The following is a 22,525-nucleotide window of genomic DNA, read 5'->3' on the forward strand; positions in this document are numbered from 1 at the left end:
AACATTGTATAAAAATGTGAGACACAGTAAAATGACTAGGATGTTCCAGAACATTCTAAGATTGTAAATTAGGCTAAACATTGAACTGAGATATCAGCGAACAGCTTATTTATAGCCTACAAAGACAAAATAATCAATATTAATCAGATAGCCCAAACCTCTACCCTCAATTATGGACAACGGTCAGGCACAGAATACAAATTAAATAAACATCCCACTCTGTTGTACAGTGTTTCACACGTTGTACTTTTGCCGGTCGTTTCGTGTTCATGTGCCATATATATACCTTTGAAATGTTAGCATTCAACTTGTACAGGTGATCTGGGACTTGTACTCGTTTCCAAATAGTAAGTGACATATATTGATAATGCCAACACTATTTGATTGGTAGATGGGACCACTGTCTAAATTTTCTTTCACAGAGTTGTTAAATATGTTTACAAAGGCAAATTAATTTTACGTGGATCGCTAGCCTCGTGCTTTACCAATGCGTTTTGTTGTAGACTTTTACCACAACAAAAGCAATGTTCAATATCCTACATAAAATTACATTCCGCCATTTCCCTAGATGGCCATTTTTCTACTCAAGACCAAACACCGATTCTAGGGACAATTGGAAAATATAAGGATAATATTAAACTAACCTTGCACTCAAAAAAGCAACATTAATATTAAACTAATGAACATATTTAAACTGGAATTCCCATGGTTATCCAAGTGCCACATTTTGGAAATGGTGACCATAATGCTATTCCCCACTGTCCCCCAATTGCCAAACTATGAGGTGCTTCAGTAATATGCTAGTAATACACCAAAAAACTTTTAAGCACTTAGAAAGACTACACTACAGCTGGAGAGTAGACCAACGATAAAACTCTTACACTAGGATTAACCTGAAAATGGAGTAATAGGTATAGGAAAGTAGATGACACTTTTAGTTCTAAAATGGTTCATAATGAAGCAAGCAACACCCTGATTAAATTTCACGAAAACATCAACTTTAAATCTACGTCTCTAGATTAGTTTGTAAGGCAAATCTTTTAAATTGATGCTAACCGGATGATTAAGTCACGGTGAATTCGATCTCTGACCGGGAACACATTAAGTTTGCAACTGTGCACAAAGAAAGGAACAATCTGTTAAGAAAATGTACATTAAGGGTGATAACACTAACATAAGAAGGCCAAACTGGCTGATATAGCTCACATGTTTCACATCATTAAGAGTTCACTATTACACTAAGTAGGCTAATGCGGTACAGCAAGAAGACATGCTATGAAAATTAGCTCCCAAAGATTTCATATGATGTTGATTTTACATATTTTACTATACCCTGATAAATATTCTTTCTGAAAATGAGAGGATAATTAATATGCACAGTCTCTTGCTCTCAATCGAAGCCATCCAAAGTGGTGATGCTAATAAACCCAATAATTAAAAAATATTGATTCAAGAGTGATTACGTGTCGAGTAAATTAAATGTAACATCATCTCATTAACATGGATCATCTACTTATTATACCCCTCTATGACCATGATATTAAAAGCCTATATTCCAAGTTTGATCAAAATAAGCGACAAATATGGCTTCCAGAGTGGTAAAGAAGATCTAAGATTACATCAATAATATGCATTGATCTCACTTATTATCGACCCCATCCATGATCTTGATGAGATTAGCCAATATTTAAGGTTTGGCTCAGAAATATGGCTTCCAGACTGGAATCAAGCCCAAACAATCAAATTCTAGAGCACTGCATTAATATGCATGCATCTCACTTGTTGTCGAACATTTGCATATGATCTTTCTGAAAAGCTTATCTGCCAAGTCTAATCAAAATCGGATCAGTAATATGACCTCTAGAATGGTAACAATGTTAGCCAATCAGATGCATGATCACCTCATTACTCTGCATAGATCGTGCTCATTATTGATCTCATCTGAGATTTTGATGATATAAATCAATTTCCAAAATTGGTTGAAAGTAAATCAGAAATATCGACTATTAAGTGCTAAAAAAGAAATTGTTGATGGACGAACACAAGCAGATGATGCATGACGGTCGCATGGCCGTGGCATACGCTCCCTTGTTTTTACGACCAGGTGATCTAACCAATTGAAAATTTCACTGGTAAAATTGTGTCCTTAGTAAAATTGTATTTAATATTGTCAGTGTACAGAGACTTCCCTCTGAAGCATGAAAGCCTTGGGTTTTCATGGTAGAGTTTTACTTTTTTCTCTCTAGAATTTGGATTGTAAACTGCAGAATTCCTACTACAGTGTTGGTCACAAGTATCAAAGCCACAATGTGGTGGAATGTACGTATATATGTATTAACCTTTAAAGGTAATTCAGCACAATAATGACTATTTGGTGCCAGCAATAAGGCCAATACTAAACTGTACAAAAGGAAGAATTGCAGAAAAATTAGGAAGATGAAACCTGCAAAAAAGGTTTAACACGAAGTACAACAGGATAAAATATAAAATGTAAACATATCAAAATTCTGTAAGAGAGATATAACATAAGATATAAACGTAAAACATGTGTTATGTAAACCTCATTGTCCCAAAACGTTCAAAATGTAACATCATCATAAAGTTTCTTCATTGATTTCACATCAAAATATAACCCCACAAAATTATGCAATTTGGACCCATCCATCTGACTTTTAGATCGCGAAGTTTCTCAGGTATAGTAGTTGTCGGTGTAAAAGGCACAACATATCTTATGTTCTGGGTTGACGCTTGTATGAAGTTAAAAGCCACCTTTTTTCAATATCCTTTATTTAAAATGTGCTAAGAGGATCAAACACGAGTGTCCATTTAAATCAGATTTTAAAACGAGTAAAATAGATTCTATCTGTTGTGAGCTTGGATGAATTGCTTGAGTTTCTTTGGAAGGAGCCCAAATGCAGCAGTTTAGTATGTACACAGGAAAAACAAACAAACGGTTTAGTAAAAAGGCGCTGTCATACTACGTCGCAATACATGACATAATGGTGTCATTTGCCAAGTCAACAGCGGTGTTTACAAATTATTACGTTATAAATATATGAACCTACGAAATTCAGTGCAGTCACAAAGACAATAATAATATTCGAACGAAATTACTTTTCTCTACATTATGGCCTTATTTCTTATACGCTTTAACAATTCTGACATGACTCAGAGCAATCACAGTGTAATGTAATTGATGTACACCTACTTCTAAAATCCACTGCATACATTGTTTTTACATTAATGTATGATACAGTTGGTAGAGGGAGGAAGATACACCCGAAATCATGATAGTATAACAGAATGGTGGTCTAATATTTTCACAGACCATCATAATTAACGTTTTAGGTACTCTCCCCCCCCATTACCAATCATGAAATTTTAGCTCAAGTCGTGAAGATAGGCCCTTGTATTCTTATATTTCTCAGTACTCATTATATTTCTAATTTGTTCATATCTATAACATCATAGGATTGGATTAAAATGAAAGATCTTTGTTCAGGACCGGCGCCAGACCCAGCCAGACTATCTGGCGCCCTAGGCAAGGTTAGATTCTGGTGCCCCCCCCAAAAAAAATATCAATTTCTAAATTTATAAACAATAAAAAAAAATTAAAAATGCGCCCCCTGAAATCAGCGCCCTAGGCGGCTGCCTAGTTTGCCTATACGGTAGCGCCGGCCCTGTCTCTGTTATAGTTTGAGACTGATAATCTATTTTGATAGTCATAAATATGCATCTATAAAATCTCTTAACAACACGTTCAAAGTGTGTTGTAGAATACAAAAGTGTGTGAACCTCTGCTGATAGAGCAGATTGTGGTGAATATAGTGGTAAGCACTGCTGTGTATTTAATTTGCATTCATATCTTTAGTCAGTTGACCCTCCTTTGTTTAGTTCCCCCTTTCCCCGGCTAATGGTATTTCCTCAGACTAAAGATTATCTTTTGTCCGGTATACAAAAATGGTTTTCGGATGTTATTTATCAGGTATTGGACACTAATATTTATATTTGATTTGATCTGCTGAAATTGAGATGACCTATACATCCTTGTTCATTGGAGTTGTCTTTGTTATCAAACATCTGGGAAATTCCATATTTATATATCTCATTCTTAGTCCATGGGATCCCTCATTAATTTGTTTTATATGTGCCGCTAATTGTATTTCCTCAGACTCGGTTTCGTAATTAGTACAGTAAAATATTTTATTTCGCATGGAGTTGTAAGCCACATCAACAAAAGTAGGTGACTTTTTGTCGTTGCAATTCTAAATGAGTGCACTCCTCAAGAATACATCACATTAACTGAACAGGGCCAATCCGATAGAAGGATTTAATCCGGACTCTTTCGGCTGCAATTTGTGCATGCTAACCACTGCAACTTCTATCTATATTTGTTGCTTTTCATGACATACGGGAGGACCCATCGGGCCCATTGTACAACAAGAGACTGCAGGGGAAAATTAATCTAGGATTAATGTAATAGGTATAGGGTCTCCTCTTTGTGATTGATAATGATCTGTTGAGGCTAAACACCATATAATGCCAGTGTGCCTTGGAATTTTCACAGCTTTAAAAATTCGGAAAATACGATCTCTAATTCGTGCATTTAATCATTATTCTAAGGGATCCTCTTTTGTTTTTGTCTTCATTCTCTGGTTAATGGTATTTCATCCGATACACCATTATCTTTTGCGATACATAATAATGGTGGGTTTAGGATGTATAGATAGGGTAGTAGATACTACCTAATGATCTGCTCAAGATTGGATACATTGTTTGAAAGGCTCTTATATAATAATAATAATAATAATAATAATAATAATGAGGACTTTGTATAGCGCATTATCTTTAGAAGCTCTAAGCGCTTTACAACATTAGACAACACCTATAAGATAAAAAAAAAAACATATAATGATATGATTACAAAAACAAACACCATGACATTTGAAAACATAATAAAAACATGCTCAGAATATTTAAGGTAGGAAACATTATTAGGTCTTAAAGTTTGTTCTTGCAGTCGAAATAAGTGAGTTTTGAGAGCACTTTTCAATGGGATCACTGTGTCTTTGTGTCTAAGTTCAGTGGGCAATTCATTCCACGTTGCTGGGCCCTGGTATGCAAAAGAACGCTGTCCATATGACTTTGTTTTCATAGTGGGAATAATGAGTATACGATTGTCAGAAGAGGAGCGTACGTATCTTGCTGATGTGTACACATGGGTGAGGTCGAATAGGTATGTTGGTCTAGAGTTTGTCAGTGAAACGTAGCACAGAGAAAAAATTTTGTGTTTGCTTCTGGATCGAATGGATAGCCAGTGTAAGGGTACAGAGCAGCGGGGAGGTTTGCTCTGATCGTGGTACTCTAAGTATGATCCGAGCAGCTGTGTTTTGAACTTTTTGAAGTTTCTGCAGTAGATATTGAGATGAACCAGACATAATTGAATTACAATAGTCCAGTCTTGAAAGTACTAATGAACACAAAAGTGTTTTAGTGGCATCAACTGAAAGATATTTGCGAATGGAGCTGATGCGTCTTAGCTCAAGATATGCAGCCTTGCATATGTTCATGACATGTTGGTCCAGAGTAACACCTATGTTTCGTATTGATTGTGTGAATTTTATGTTGGTGTTGCTGATATTTATTGTTTGAGGTAAAGGATGTGAATGGGAATGTCTTTGTGTTGTGATCAGAATGGCCTCAGTTTTATCATCATTCATCTGCAGCTTGTTACATGTCATCCATGATTTCTTATCAGAAATGCACCTCTTTACACTTTGGATGGTAGCATCAACTTCATTTGGGTGGCTAGATTTGTATAAATGGGTGTCATCAGCATACAATTGGTGAGACACTTGATGATGATCTATGACACTTGAGAGAGGCTGAGTGTATAGAATGAAAATAACAGGTCCAAGAACAGACCCCTGTGGAACACCACAACATAGATCAACTGGGCTGGAGTGTATTCCATTTGCAGACACAATGTGTGTCCTGTTGACCAAGTAGGACTTGAACCACATGTAAGGCTGTATCATGAATGCCAAATACATGCTGGAGACGGTGAAGTAATATATCATGGTCTATTTGTCAAATGCTGCAGACAAATCAAGGAGAGTGAGGACTGTAATCTTTCCGCTATCCAAAGCAGGGAGAATGTCATTAACTACTTTTAGAAGAGTAGTTTCAGTACTGTGGCAAGGGCGATATGCAGATTGTACATTGCTAAAAAGACTGTTTGAATTCAGATGAGATACAAGGTGGGATAGAAGAACCTTTTCTAGGATTTTTGATATGAATGGGAGATTAGAAAATGGGCGGGAGTTCTTTAAATCGTTATGGTCTAGTGTTGGTTTCTTCAGCAGAGGCTTTACAATGGCAGTTTTGAAAAATGATGGGAATTCTCCTGATGAGAGAGAGGTATTAATAACATCAGTGAAGGCAATACTGGATGTAAGCACTCAAGCAGCAGTGATGTTGGAACTGGATCAAGTTCACACGACTTTGTTGCACTCTTCATCAGGATTGTACGTACGAAATCCATGGAGACAAGTTCAAATGCTGATAATGGTTGCCGCTCAAAATTCTGTATCCCAACTGTATGGTGACGACGAGTCAATTGAAACTGTGGTGTCAAGCTTATCTCTAATGGTTTGTACTTTGTCACGGAAGAAATTTGCAAACATGTCTGGAAGGTCAACTGGAGAGAAGGTAGTTGCAAGTAGTATAGATTTGTTCCTTGACATTAGCTTGTTAGTAATCGCGAGGAGCTTTTTGAAGCTGGAACTTTCCATGATCTTAGTAGTGTACTGAGCTGATTTCGCTGCATGGACTATATTTGTGACATTCTTCTTAGCGGCTTCATATATTTGCTTATGAATAGTGAGTCTGGTGGAAAGCCAAAGCCTCTCAGCTTTCCGGTGGTCTCTTTTAGCAGGGCGAAGCTGGACCCTAACACTGCTATACCATGGAGAACACTTTTGAATTGATACTCTGCAATTGGTAGCTGGGGTATGTTTGTCGAGCAATGAACGCAGGCAGTTATCGAGTTGTTCTGCTGTAGGAGGTAAGCAAATTGTTAGGTTTGCTTGGATGTCACGCATTAGTTTGGTTCTATTTATCCTATGGAGGTTTCTCTTAGTAGCAGATAAAGGTGGAGGGTTAGGGACTGATACGTCAAGATGGCATATAATGCAGAGGTGATCTGATGTAAGTTCATGGGATACCAGGGAGGACCGTAGAATGTTATCATCAGGTCTATGAAGACTTCAGTCTAAAATGTGACCATGTTTATGGGTGGGTTGGTTAACTGACTGTTTGAGGTTGAAAACATTGATGGAATTTAGGAGTTTTGATGTGTTTGGGTTTGCGGGACAGTCAAAGTGAAAGCTGAAATCTCCAAGAATAATCATTTTGCAACCCATCGAATTTCCATACACCAGGAGATTCGGAAACTGCTCCAAAAAGAGAGATTCAGTCAGCTTGTTTTTTTCTACTAGGAGGAATGCGGTATGGACAGAAGAAATGGACTGACCTTTGCTCCATTGTGAGCGTGGTTTGGACTAGTTCAAACGATGTGTGATCGAAATTTAATGTTGTGCTGTGATTAAGACGTTTTATCATGGTGTTCTTTGTGATGACAGCAATTCCACCTCCGCGAGAGTTACGGGGGAACGACTTGATGGAGGAACTAGTGGGTGTTAGATTCGCACACTTGGGCTCATCGCCTGATGTTTTTAGCCATGTTTCTGTCAGGAGAAAGATGTCGATATTCTGGTCGTAGATAAAATTAACTATTTATGTGCGCTTTTCCGGTGGTCCTACTGATTGGGCATTGAATAATGCAATACTAGAGGTATCTCCTGGATAGTTGACACAAAGGTTGACGAATTAATAGGGATTTGAATTAGGTTATCTAAATTAACGGTCGAATTTTTAAATTGTTCAGCCGGAAAGGGCATAAGGGAGATAACTGGAATTCTTCTTCCTGTTCTACGCTGGCCAGCTTTGAAACAACGTTTCTTTTTTCGCTTCCGTTTACATTTAGGTAATGTTGAATGTACACCCAGTTGGTTTAGTCTAGAACTCAATGTAGTGTGGAGAGCCATGGAGTGGTCATTTAAAGCAATTAATGAGGGTCCATCATAGCATAAACGGGTTGACTGGCGAGTATCATCTGATGACGGTTTGTTCAAAAACAAGTTGAGCGAGACAACTGAGAAAAAGTCTAATTGTTCTCGTTTCCAAAAACAAGGAGATGGAGAAACACATACGAACTGAACAGCCAATACATAATGAACACAATAACGAAGACGAAGACAGACAACAATTACAAATATCATGAAAACGGCACAAAAATCTGAACAGCTGCTTCAAGCCGGTTAAGCAATAGCGGCCATCTTATATCACAGTTCCATGGAATTTTGTTAGTTTTCATAAAAAAGAATTCAATTTCAATTTGGTGTTTCCATCAATAGTCCTTCTGACTCTCCTTTTTTCTGCTTTTTTGTCCTGGCTACTGTTATTTCCTAGGACTCCGAATCACAATCATCATCCGACTCTGAAGATGGCACCAGTGTATCTTGTCTCTTGTAAACACATTTTGCAGAGCTGTGTAAATTTATTTCATACCAATGCTTGCCTAAAATATAATGGTACCTTATACAAGAGAAATTTCTTTTAATGGAATGAATGCTCCATGTACAAGATAAATATTCTGTCATAAATATTTTAGTAAATGTCATCACATTGACACTATATACATTCAGAGTCAGGGTTTAAGTACTGGTCAAGTTGTTCACAATATGCCCTTTATCAAATTTTGTGTAAAATTCTGTTCAGCATTTCTTGGGAAGTCATTTATAGGTATTTCTATATTTAGTAACAGTGGCTAAATTTTATGGCAGATCGGCATTATTTTTAATCAAGTTTTAAACGTTTACGTGCTAAGATGATTTCTGGCGAATGTCTAGTCATTGGTTTCAGAAAAGAAGTCATTTAAAGTTTTTTTCTTCTTTTGATGGCAAATCATCATCATTTGTACAAACATAAGAGGTCTCAACGCCAGAATAATGTCAGTTTGGGTAACATTCTGTATTTTGTAACAGCAGCGTTTATGTCGTTAGTAACGGTGGCTTTATCTGAAGACGGATTGGCATAGTTTGTACAAATTTGAAAGGTCCGTCTGCCTGTCTGCTTTCTGTCAGATCTGAAATATTTTGTTCAGCTGATGACTGTAAAGTCAATAACACAACTATTTCAATAATCATTGATGTCCTAAACTTGAGCACTCCAAAACTTTTGTATTTTAAAGTTCTGAACCCTAGTGGTTTGTTATGTTTCTGATTTGTTTTAAATTTAAAACAGATCCCTTTTTTCTTATATTTTAAGCCATTCAACATTCATTATTCATTTTTTGTCGTTTTGCTATGTTGACCATACTTGATGTTCGACTTGCACTCATTTCATTTATGGACTACTAGGCTTTAGGATAAATATATTTGTAAGGATTCAAGGCAGTCTTTCATGCAGGTTACGGAGAAAAAGCGATAACAAAATTGTGCATCGAAGTGGCGGATAATGGACAACATGCCGTCCTACTACCTCTTCAGATCTTCTACGACTAACACAGCTCAGAATTACGCTCAGATACGCTGCAAAGTTTACCAAAATTTCTAAACGTGTAAACAGTTTGCAATCACGATGCCATTCAATATAAACAATCAGAAACTCGACATTTCCCCCTTCTGTAAGAAAAATATAAAAGAAGAAGCCACGCATACATGCATTTGTGACACGTGAATTTGTTATTTTGAATGCATATTTATTGTTCTGTAGTCTGGAAAAGGAATCAGTAAATGTTCATGTGTGTACAAACGCTTTGACTATTGGATCATATTGCTTATACTCATTATCAGAATAGGTTTACTAAACAGTTGACTGTTGTTATAATGTGCAGGTCGCACGTTACTCAGCCTATGAAGATCTCGCTTGCTGTGTATCTTTTACCGCTTTTCATGACCTGATTCAATATGCAATATGCGTCTTTGTTAAATATATTTGAAAACTTAATAATATATATAGTATAGTAGTGATATTGTTTCCTACTGATTCATACATGAACATGATGAAGCAAGCAAGTAGTGACAGCAGACATACTGTGTGGACATGCGCATGGGATGCTTTCGTATAAGCTATAATGACCAAGTAACTGTATTGTGGCACAAAAACTTGAAATGGCGCTTTCTTAAAAGAAAATGATGCTACTCAAAGATTTTGTTAGGAAACATCTTTTCGAAAATAAATACCTTGGTTTAAATAAAACATTTATCAACACTGTCAGTAAATCAACCTAATTTGTAATGTTGGCAATGTGCGCCACAACCGATTCTCATCAAATTTGAATTTTCCGTATGATACCACGTTTCACGTGAAAATAATCTATATTGTACGGAAAAAGATTAACATAAATATCATATTAAACTGTCCTCTTATTCCGAAATGTAGAAAGATATAATTTAATTGGAACGGGTAGCTCATATGACACTGACAGCCACATGCACGTTCATTTACCTGTTTATCAATTTGGCAACGTTTAGATGCAGAAAATCAAGCTGAGTAGTTTAATTGTGTAAACGTTGCAACGTGATATCCGGGTATGGTTTATCCTCATTAGTCGAGTAACCTTGTTTAAATAATGTACTATGCTTACGATTAAGGCGGGCTATTCTCCGGTGACACGTAAACATCTTCATCTGACAGTATTTAGGTGTTGAATACAACCATGTATACTCATACCTAATACGTGTGACAAGGCTAGTTGCATAGATTTCAACTGCTATACAAGCCACAGGAGTTAAAACCACAAATACACAAATCGTGTTCTTTCTTTTATCCGATAGACCACCAATCTTCCATTCAAGCATGCACTCGTATGCACGGGTAAATATGGAATCAACACTATTCTTCGTTCTCGGCATTCTTAGATTCTCCCTTGCAACAGAAAGTAAGTAAATCAATTTCTCTCTCCCTCTGTAGTCCTTAATGCGTTCAGTGTTGATTTGTTATTTTTAAACCAGGTCAATTAGTTATTTTTAAACCAGGTCGATTAGTTTACATTCAGTTATAATGGCAATGTAAAGAACAACATTTTTCTTTTTTACATTTTCTATTCGCTTGTTATTTCCATAGTTTAAAACGTGATTATGTATTACTTGCTATATCAATTTTGAACAATCACGTGTCATGAAACTCTGAGGCGTCGCTTACCTACTTATTGAGTATATTGCTACATTGTATGCCGTCCACTAGTCGAAAATTATGTCAAATGTAATTGTATGCACAATAAGTACACACACACACACACACACACACACACACACTGTTCCATCTTGTTAATCACTCTGTTTGGTTTTTATGATTCAATTTATAATTATAATTTCATGAAAATACCAATTCAGTTTGGGGCACAGAGGTCTAAAGCTATCACCGTTACGGATCACTGCCATCTCACCTCTGTCTGAGTGGGTTAGAGTCTCGGAATCTGCCAATGTGGGTATGTGAGAAAGCTTGCCAGCAGCTTTTCGTGGCTCGGTGGTTCTTTCTGGGGTTTTCCCGGGTTCTTCCTCCACTATTAATACTGGCAGCCCTGTATCGTGTGCTGAAAAATGGCGTTAAACCCTACAACAACAACAACCAATTCAGTTTGAATGGATTCGGTGGGTTTGTACATACAGCTGGTGTAAATTCCACCAGCTTATCGAGTGAGTTCTGGTGTACCAAAAGCTTTACCTTCGTCTTTGTTCCATCCTGTTTTGGGAATGAGCTCGCATGGATATATGGGTTAGTTTACTGGTGTATGAGAGCTAGGCGGCAGTTGCCATTATATGCGGTACAGGCAGTTGCTTTTATATATACGGTACAGGCTCGAAATGAATTCTAACTTTCTAGCCTGTTTAATTATATTGGTTTCCTTCTATTAAATTTTCCTTCATTATTCATGTGTCTGAACATATATTATGAATCCAAGGATAAACACTTTGTATACTTTTGGCACTTCCGAATATAAATTCGGTAGGTTCTGCGTATAATTGAGTTCTCGTGCCCCTCCAGTTTTTATCTTTGTCAGCTCTAGTGCCTGATTACCCATCAAGCACCTTAAGCACGTGCTTAGTGCACCAGCCCAACAGAAGCACCAGAATGAAATTCCAATTAATTTTTAATGAGAAAATTGAATGAATTATATATGACCACTTCGATCTGCATGTACGAGTATTTTGATTTGGAATGATGGCAACACTGGTATTTTCCCACCTTTTTTTCAGCTTTTAATATTGTTCTTTTTATGTTTCACATTTTTACTGGGCGGATTTGCACCATAATAGTTTCGGAACTTAGGGCCCCGGAAGGTCTTAATCCGGCACTGCATAGCTCTGGAGTTTGATTAAACTGATATCATTCTATAGAAAGAGGATATCAACATTGTTTAAGCGCATATAAGGAAACTTTTGACGAGTGAAGTGGAAACATTGCATGGTCACGAGTGGCGAAGCCATTAATGACCATGGAGAATGTTTTTGCTTCCCGAGTACATGAATTTTTGTCGTTTTACCAATGCAGTTAACTTCTATAGTACTACATAAATAAGAAGAAGCTCCAAAATTTTCGAGTTATTTACGACAGATAATATTTCATGTTGAGTATTTTGTCTAATCAGTCAGTTTTCATTGAAGGTGAATTTGTTTTTAATCTCTTAATTCATTTATTGCACAGATTCATAAATTGAAATTTGTTGGGGTGGGGAATAAATAGCAAACTGATAAATTGAAATTTGGTGGGGTGGGGAATAAATAGTATTTTGATCAATTTAAATTTGTTGGGGTGTGAAATAAAAAGCAGATTGGTTGGATATATTTAGACAAAGATTTGTATTGCTGTAAGTTTACCAGTTAGGATTTCACGATTTATTGTATTTACTCCTGCGTTCAAACGTAAATTCTATAACGTTGCCAAGCTTGCAGTCTTGTTCGATAACAGACGCTGCGCCGAAATTTCGATAGTCCCTTAATTTCGGTTTGCAATCAATATTCATCTTTCCCAGATATTTTAAAGGTTTCCAAACATTATTATGAATGTGCTGTGAGTTAAAACGCTCAATGGACAATTTTTATAATTATATTTAGTCCAGAAGTTTGCATACAATTTTACCGTTTGTCTTAGAATGTAACTGGTACTGTGGCAATAAATATCGAACATAAAAAGGTCAGATAAGTTCAGTCAATGACACCGTGAAAAATTAGTGTGGAAACTATTTGAAATACTTATTATTTGAAACTTCTTGTTGTTTGGAGTTTGTTTCTAGGATTTTATGGCACATTTTCACTGCTTCGATATATGTACAGTGTCAGCATATTTTAAGACCTGTTGTTCCTGAGAGAGAGAGAGAGAGAGAGAGAGAGAGAGAGGACAAATAAATAATTAGTTTAGGTTCAAATATCGAACTATAAAATACATAAAGGTATAGACAGATAAATAGAAGAACATATCAGGTGTAAAAAGAACTATAGATTAATGATGATTGGCTTTATGGACAGGAATAACCATCAGAGATAGAGGGTCGGTTGTGCTGCAAAGTGTTTCAGTCTTCTGAATGAAAATAACAATTACCTATGAATCTGTAGCACCTGGAACGATTTTGTCACCCCACGCAGTGCCGGATTGGGGGTGGTGTGGGTTTCCAGACCCCCAGGCTAAAACGAAAACATACACACACACACGCAAAATTACAGTCACAAGTCACTTGAAATTCGATTATCGTTTTATTCTCGCGCACGTTCATTGGGAGTTGAACACTTAGAGTAAATCGACACAGGCATTTGCTTTGGTGCCTTTTCAAAGAAAGACAGGACCCTTTTGAAATTGTGGAACATTGCCCCCTTCCCCAACACTTGACCTGATCCGGCCCTGTCACGGCATTGCTTTGTCCAACATTAAGCTTGCTTTAAACCACCTATGATTTCTGCGCGAAGAGTTTTGAAGGAGGTAAATCTTTTTCGAATTAATTTATTAAGAGGGCTCTTTACAGGTGTCATGAATGTCTGAGCGAGTGACATGTGTAAGGTGAAGTTGTTTGTATTTGCAACATGCACAACGGAGACAATTGTATCATACCTCTATGTTACTTTCCACGTCCTCGACAAATCAGCCTGATTTAAACTAAAATACACTATCTTTAGCAATAATAATTTATGGAAAATTAATTTTGCCACACTAAACAATACCAGCTTCTAAATGGAATGAGTGAACGACTAAATATATTAAATGTAAAAAAACACCTCTTTTTTACAATATACCTATGACATCCAATACAGCGAATACAACCAAGCGGGGCTTTCAGGATTTTTTGATTGGTGCACATCTGAAGTAAGGCCAAACTGTATACTATATATTCTACATTACACCCATCAACCATACACCAGGATAACGTCGATTAGAAATCGTATCATACGTGCAGACATTTTAAATTATTATGGAGTCCGAACACCTACGCAAATAATGACGGACAAGAATAGGAACAAGACGAAGAATATAATAAATGATTCTACATTTGAACTCTTATCTCTTTGTACTGATAATGGGGTATACAATAAATGATTTTACATTTGAACTTATGTCTCCTTGTGCTGATAGTGGGACATAAAACATATGATTTTACATTTCTATTCTTATCTCCTTGTACTGATAGTAGGGCAAACTGTGAATGATTTTTTCAACATAGGAATTTTCTTAGTCACGGATTGCAGTGGAATCTAAAAAAACTTAGGAAGACAAGTAATTAAATCTGTCCAGTCTGATCAAGGGTCAAATTTTATGTCTGGAATTTTCTAACAAGTTCCTCTTAAATGTTAGCGTTGTAACTTAGAGAAATACATTATTTGTTAGTTTAATAAACTTGATGGTTTAGCTTTAATTATATTCAATAATAATGAAGGTGATTGACAATTAGTGCATATGACTAAAAATTATAAACTTATGCAGACAATATTTGTACATCTGGGTAATTAATGTGGTACCGCACAGATCTAATGTAGAAATTCACAAATATAAGATATTGTTGTAACTCACAGATCTAAATATTATGCATATTTGATTCAATTATATCTGATTTAATATATATTTATTTCAATTTAATTGTTTGTTTTCTCCATTACATGTTATTGTAATGTAAATTTATTCACTAGAGATGATACTTTTCCAGAAAATAGTTTGACCTTGATTGTTCGTTTTAGTAAATACCAGGTGTTAATCTAGATCCTGACCTTGATTCAAAATTAGTAGCAACCACGTAAATAAGTTCTATTTGTATTTTAAAATGATTGGTTATTGTCGAGGTCATAATGGGACTACTGATTTAAGATGTAAACAATAATTTTTATTTTATTTCCTTGAGTAAAATGATTGGTTTTCGTCAGGGCCACACTGGGTGTACGTGATCTTTAACAAGTAAATAATTTTGACGAGGTTTTGGAGCATGATCACGTGACCCCTTTTTGAGTTTTAGAATACGATATAACCTTTGTGACTTACAAAAATGGTACTAACAGCTGCCTCGCTTGGCGCTCAGCATTAAGAGGTTAGTGTTAGGACTGGTCGGCCTGGTGTCAGGATAATGTGACTGGGTGGGACATCATGCTACATGTCTGCGGCATGATGCCCCAGTGCTAGACATCACTGTCACATTGCAGACATCGTAGCGATATGACTGAAAAATTGTTGAAGCTACGTTAAAAATCCAAAACAAATCCCATCACATATAACCTTTGTTTTGGAGAGATATTCTCAGTAGTTGGGCTTCTTTTACACTGAAAGGTGTATGTTGTGCTGTTTGGAGTGATTTCAAATTACTTGGATTCAAAAAATTAATTCTTTTTTTCCTGTAAAATACGTGTGCTCATATGAAATTGTTGAACAAGGACAGATTTTTATAGAAATTTATTGAGATTTACAAAACTGGAGTGATATTTCTTGTTTCTGCAAGGAACTGTAGACTTCAACACTACAGATTATATAATACGTCATCGTCTTCCATCTTGGATTTTTCGTCGGGACTCGAACTTGAAATCATTAGAACATTTTGCTATTAGGACATCAAAAATTTTATTCGTGGATTATTCTTGGATTATTTCTGGTTTTGATTCTTAAAACCATAAGTTTATATTTTTTCATTTTTACAGAATTTTCCAGGAGAAATAAATTATTATATTTTTTTCAGAGCTTGTTGCTTTCACTCTGTCTTGTGTTACTGCTTATTCGAGCCTAAACACGTAACATAAGATAAATTATAGTATTGAAGAGGTAACTCACAGAGCTAAATGATAGAAATAATTAGGTAACTCATAGACCTAAACTCTTGCAAGCTTTGAGCAATGTTGACAACTCTATCGGGGTTATTAGCTATTTACTGTATGGATAAAGCATTTATATTTTAAGCGAAATCTTTAATATAACGTTTAAATCCATTAGATTCTTATGCCGTTCCTGGTTAGTAGCCAGCGGTGAAGATTTGTACGTGGGTTTCTTAATTTATATTGAAGGATTGAAGGTTGCATGTTGTGATATTATTTCCTATTTTGTTCTCTGGCATGCATATGCATGTTCTTTGACATTTTTCAAATAATGTAGATGTTTTGAAAAGTCGCCACTTTACAGATGGATAATATCAGTAAGCGTTTATTCTCCGTGTTAATAGAGATCTAGGGCACTGTATGTGTAGAAAAAGCCGATGCACTTTATTTTGTCTGTTGTATAACGCCAGATTTACACGGAAGCCTAGATACTCGAGTATTTAACTTGGATTTGAGCCTAGATACTCGATTGTGTAATATGCACTGTTGCAAGGTATTGAATAGCGTGCTTCGTTTCTGAGATATTTCATAAGTAGTACCGGTTCTTTGAAATAGCTAGTTACTTTTAGAGAGTTGTCAGGTACTGTTATTAATAAGCTAATGTCTGTCCAAACACATTTTCCACGTTTTAATGGTGATGAGGTTGTACTTGCAATCAGACAAAAGAGTGTCAATGACAAGGTTAGCTAAAACCAATAGCCCCCAAACCAATTTTTAAAAGAGGTCCCAACGTGGTAGTACATAAACTTACGTATGAAAGTCTTTTATGAAATAGTTCATAGTCAGATGTTGAAATATATCAGTGGGAGAAAAATTATATCACCATAGTGGCGATATCGCTTTCGGAACTACTTTTTTCATTTAATATGTCTGCATCTTATTCAGTACTGTATTTCCATATTTATGCATAATTCATCATCATCATCATCATCATCTTCATCTTCTTCTTCTTCTTCTCTCTCTCTCTCTCTCTCTCTCTCTCTCTCTCTCTCTCTGAGGCTAAATAGATGATCTTAAAATTTATCAAGAATGTTGACTCTCTAGTATACATATATGTAGTCAACGGGAAGGCGCCCTCAAGAATGCCTAAAACTGAACCCCAAACAAAAAATTGTTGCTTTCAAGTATTAACATTTTATAATTAAGTTTCCACACGAATCAGCTAAATTGGCAGTGACTGAACTTACGTGACATGTGACTATTCGATATTATATTACACGTATAGCATCATATACATGTTACACACAACGACAAAGGGTACACATTTTTAAGAAAATCCCTTAATTACGTATGGTAATAAATGGTTTAACAAGCAGTTTTATCTGTTATCAGAATTGTAATCATGTCTGAAAACGATATAGAGATCATTGATTGGTGTCGATTTCAAACAAAAATTAAGTGAAAAATGACAATTTTGATACAATTTTCAAGCTTGCCAACATGAAAACTCACGTCTGAATGCATAAATAAACAAAAACAGCGATGCTAATACAAGTAAACTGACATTCATTACAATCTATTATGCTACGCTTGGAAGTCTGTTGGAATGTTCTGTCTTGCTTCAACGGTAATGTTCAATGTAACAATCAGGACATGAAAAAAACCCCAAAAACATCAAATTCTCTTCGTATGGAGCATTCATTAATTTGACAAAACACAATTTGAAGCATTATATGTACAATCTAAATTTGCAAAATGTGCTTGTCCTAAAATTATTATAAAATTTCATAACTTCTTTTCATCGATTTAGTAATGCAGCTGCTAGTCGCATTGACAAAGAATGGAGAAACAAATCCATGTAAATAGAAGTTGTTTGGCTTGAAAGGTATACAATAAAAAGAAAAGCTACATTTTGAGTACAGATAAGGAAACATCGCCACGAGTGACAATGCAATGTTTCCACTTCACTCGTGAAATATTTCCCAATATCTACTCAAGCATGCTAGATATCCTCTATGAACATTTTGACATTTTGGCAGAACAACTAAATCCGTAAACCACAGCCAACACCAAAGTCTTATGTAATAAATGGATATCCAGGGCCTTTCCTATGAGATTAAAAATAATCGTGATTAGATTACACGTCATCAAAACAAAGATAGTACGAGACGAGGCTTTATCAGCTTAATTCAATGATCTATTTTATATTCGTAGGCAGTTTCCAGTGAGTGAAGCACTGTAAGAGGAAACTATATTTATTCGAGAAATATTGCAAAGCATAAAGAACCTTTCTTGTCCTTGCAATGTTTGCCAGTTGTGAATTCTGTATTTAATTATTTATAACATAAAATCTTGTCACACTCTAAAAACAAATTGCCAATGCTCAAATAAAAAAAGTAAAAGGACTGGCACTTATACAGACCAAAGTGATAAATAATGACCGAATAATATGAAAAAGACGGCAAGTGTGAAGACGACTTATGCGTAATTTGTATTTATTTATTAAACATATAAGTAAGCATTGTGCGTGGTTATAAACTCATATTTTGTTCTGTGAAAATAAAAAAAGATTAGCAAACTTTGAAAGTGATCAATGAAGTAGGTTAAAATTGTCTTACAATTAGTCTTTCATGTGAACTATATACCTATGTTCCATGATTTCCTTTACGTAATGTGTACTGCATTCTCTAACTCTTAGCCCCTGTATACTTTAAGTTCTGCGTGTTTATTAGAATTTTTCAATTTATTATTGAAGTCTGACAGAAAAACTTATGTAACAAATTTGTTAAAAAAATTGGAATAAACTTGGAGCAATTTACAGTATCGAGAAACATCCAATCATCACCAGAATCTAATCTATTTTGAGTATTTTCCAGGTGTGTACCCCAGTCAATATTATTTGATTCACTTTCAATAAATAGTATTCTACATACAGTACTCAGTACAATATTTACATAACTTTTAAATCTAAACTAATACTTAACTAACTTAATCATCCGTAAGTATATAGGCAGGATACTTCTAAGTTCACCATATAAAACGTAATAAGAGTTATATAATTTTACATTTAACAAATATTGTAAAACACCGTCGTACACGTTCAAGTGCCTCAACAAGGTAAAAATCCCATACATCTGCAGTATAATTTAAGAATGGGACAATACAGATATCAATGTTTCCAGTGTTCATTATAAGCTAAGTAACAGCTTGTTTCAAATTACCAATAAGGGAATTTATTGCCTTCAATGCTTTATCAACCAATATATCAACCATGAAAATATTATTTCCTTTTATATTCCAAAGTTTCTCTTCTTTTAGCGGACCTACTTTTCCAAAGACCATAAAATTGGTTTAATCAAGGAAAAATCTAGTTCCATTTATTACAGTAATTATCCTTACGCTTTTGCAGTCCCTCCCAAATAAAACCATATCGTCAGCAGCAGTACAAAAAGACAACTTGTCTAACTTTATACAGATGTTGCCGGTAGATTACGAGGATGTTTCATGATCTTTAATAAATAAAGAAAACAGTATAACTGATAAACTTCACCCGATATCCAGACTACACCACCCTTTAAATAGGTACCACAAATGTCATGTTCAATTTCATTTTGACATGAAGCGAAATGGGAAAATGATATCATCGATAAAAATAGATTGTTGTCATTTACACTGCTTTTTTACATCTCAAATCTGTCCACCTGGGTATGAGTCTCGGCCTCGACCCATTTGTGTATGTGAGAAAGTTTGAGAGTATCTTCATAGCTACAAATGAATGACGTACCGAACAAAGAATGCCCTGTCATCATCCACTTGACATAAACAGTTGCCGCACGATGCATTTTTAATTTTTTATTTTCAAATACAGTATAAGTGGTGATTATTGTACATAGGAGTTATTCAAAAGCCAGAAAATGCAATTCATTTAAATTAATCAAGTGCTGACATTATTCGACACTATTATAACTTTATGTGTACGCAGCCATGGCTTTTGAAGATGAACACAAGTTTGTAAACCCGTCAAAACCATGATAACGAATAAGTAAATACTGGCCTTAAGTGATTTACCAGATAATCAAGCAAACAATCCAATGAGCTCATGATTGTGGTGTGTAATTTGAAATGAATTTCAAATATACAGAAATAAATGTGAAAGAAACTTACATCTGTTGTCAAATAGCCATTACATCGATTATGATTTATAGTAATTTTCTTGTATGAAATGCTCTTTTTCCCTTTCAGATTTTCACTGGGGATACCACGGTGACTCGGGTAAGTTACGTATATACTTAATATATTTAATTAGACATTTACATACTGTAAGTCAAGACATTCGCACAAATAATAAAAACGCTGTCACACAAGATTCAGTGTGCATTCTAAACTATTCCATTTTGTCACTAGCATTTTATATTTAGAGCTTTCGAAATCTACCGAGTCCTTTTTCAAGGACACAAAGCCACAAAAGATCGTTACACAAACGACAACATAACAAAACACAAAAAACACTAGTACTACACAAAGTGTACATTGTGTTAGCAACAGATAAGTACAATTATATACAAAATAAAGGCTGAACGACAATGAATGTTTTTACTTTTTAGTAATAGCAAGGCAGGAAGGTCCATAACAAAAGACTCTAGTCGTCTGCTTTAGTAGGTCAGCAATGAAAATGTTTGCGCTGTCTACAAAATTTTCCATGCCGGTTATACTATTTCTGTCCTGGATATAATATTTGATGAGCAGTCTCTTTGTTAAAACTTGCACGAAGTTATGCTATATTTCATCATATACCATGATAGAGTCCCGGGTGGCCGAGTGGTCTAAAGCCCTAATCTTCACTGATCACTGCCATCATGCTATCGCGTGGGGTCGAATCTCTTGCTCGGCCAAAGTGGGGATGGGAGAAAGCTTCCCAATCACCTTCATTGGGTCGTTGGTTATTATTTCGGCTTTTCCGGGCTTCTTCTTCCAGCAGTTATAGTGGCCGCTATATATTGCCTATCTTGCGCTGAGAAATGGTGTTAAACCCCAAACTTACTTAGAGAAGAGGGGCCCCGAGTGGCCGAGTGGTCTAAAGCGCTCACCGTTACGGATCACTGCCATCTCACCTCTGTCTGCGTCGGTTCGAGTCTCGGATTCGGCTAATGTGGTTATGTGAGAAAGCTTGCCAGTAGCTTCTCGTGGGTCGGTGGTTCTTTCCGGGGTTTTAGGGTTCTTCCTCCACCATTAATACTGGCCGCCATGTATAGCCTATCTTGTGCTGAAAAATGGCGTTAAACCCTACAACAACAACAACTACAACTTAGAGAAGAATATATTACTATGTCTATATGCGGATTCGTCTGCAACGCATGAATGCCGTATACCAGTGACTTTGTAGCATTCTAGTTTGGTGATGTTTGCAGGATCGAAATGGTGTAGGAGTTGGTGCTCGCTGGCAAGAGTGGGTACCGTACGATCCGTCGATTACGAATTGAATTGAAAATTCTCTAACCTGTATGATAATAGTTTTGTTATTTTTAAAACCATGTTAATCTGATCAAGCGTTCTCTTGTAGAATCCAGGGAGAGCACATTCCGCTCTGTTTGGGGTATATTTGCACTTATTTCTATCTCTGTAAATAAATAGATATGTACCACACATTAATATTAATTGTTTACCTTTATATTGTGATTTGGTTTAGTTGTGGTCAGTTCCAAAACTTAAATATAAAAGGGGTTACATGCATTACCTATCTTTTCATACACTGTGTCAATAGAAATAATATTTCATTTTCAAGCAAATTGTAGGTTTTCCATGTTACAGGTCCACACTTCCATCCTTGAAGGATATCATCTAATATATCATAATACTAAACAAATTATATATATATATATATATATATATATATATATATATATATATATATATATATATATATATATATATATATATATATTTATGAGGAAGATAATTTTCTATCAACCTTAAATTTTGGATTGAACAGAAATATTTTCGCAAGTCGTAGGATCGCATTCTACCAGATATGTCAATGGTAACAAGGAATCTTTCAAGAAAGGATTAAATTGATTCGTAGGTGTCGTAGTTTATATCTGGAATAGTTTTTAAAATGATGTTATATGCGGCATACTGAAACCTCCCTCATCGATATGATTTAAAATAATGGATCTTTTAATTTG

The 22,525-nt window shown here is 35.6% G+C and overlaps 1 protein-coding gene across 1 annotated transcript in view; it reads left to right on the forward strand.

Annotated features, from left to right (window-relative positions):
- Positions 1-10,677: 10,677 nt before the first annotated feature.
- LOC149776999 (carbonic anhydrase-like) overlaps positions 10,678-22,525 on the forward strand; it is a 39,599-nt gene continuing 27,751 nt past the window's right edge. Inside the window, exons 1-2 of the mRNA XM_089941754.1 lie at positions 10,678-11,005; positions 20,586-20,615. Coding sequence (XP_089797880.1) covers positions 10,924-11,005; positions 20,586-20,615 — 112 coding nt within the window. The 5' untranslated portion in view covers positions 10,678-10,923. The remainder of the gene's footprint in view (positions 11,006-20,585; positions 20,616-22,525) is intronic.

The sequence above is a fragment of the Sinohyriopsis cumingii genome, chromosome 18 (assembly GCF_028554795.1).
Source record: "Sinohyriopsis cumingii isolate HCF-2022 chromosome 18, ASM2855479v2, whole genome shotgun sequence".
Lineage (NCBI taxonomy): Eukaryota > Metazoa > Mollusca > Bivalvia > Unionida > Unionidae > Sinohyriopsis > Sinohyriopsis cumingii.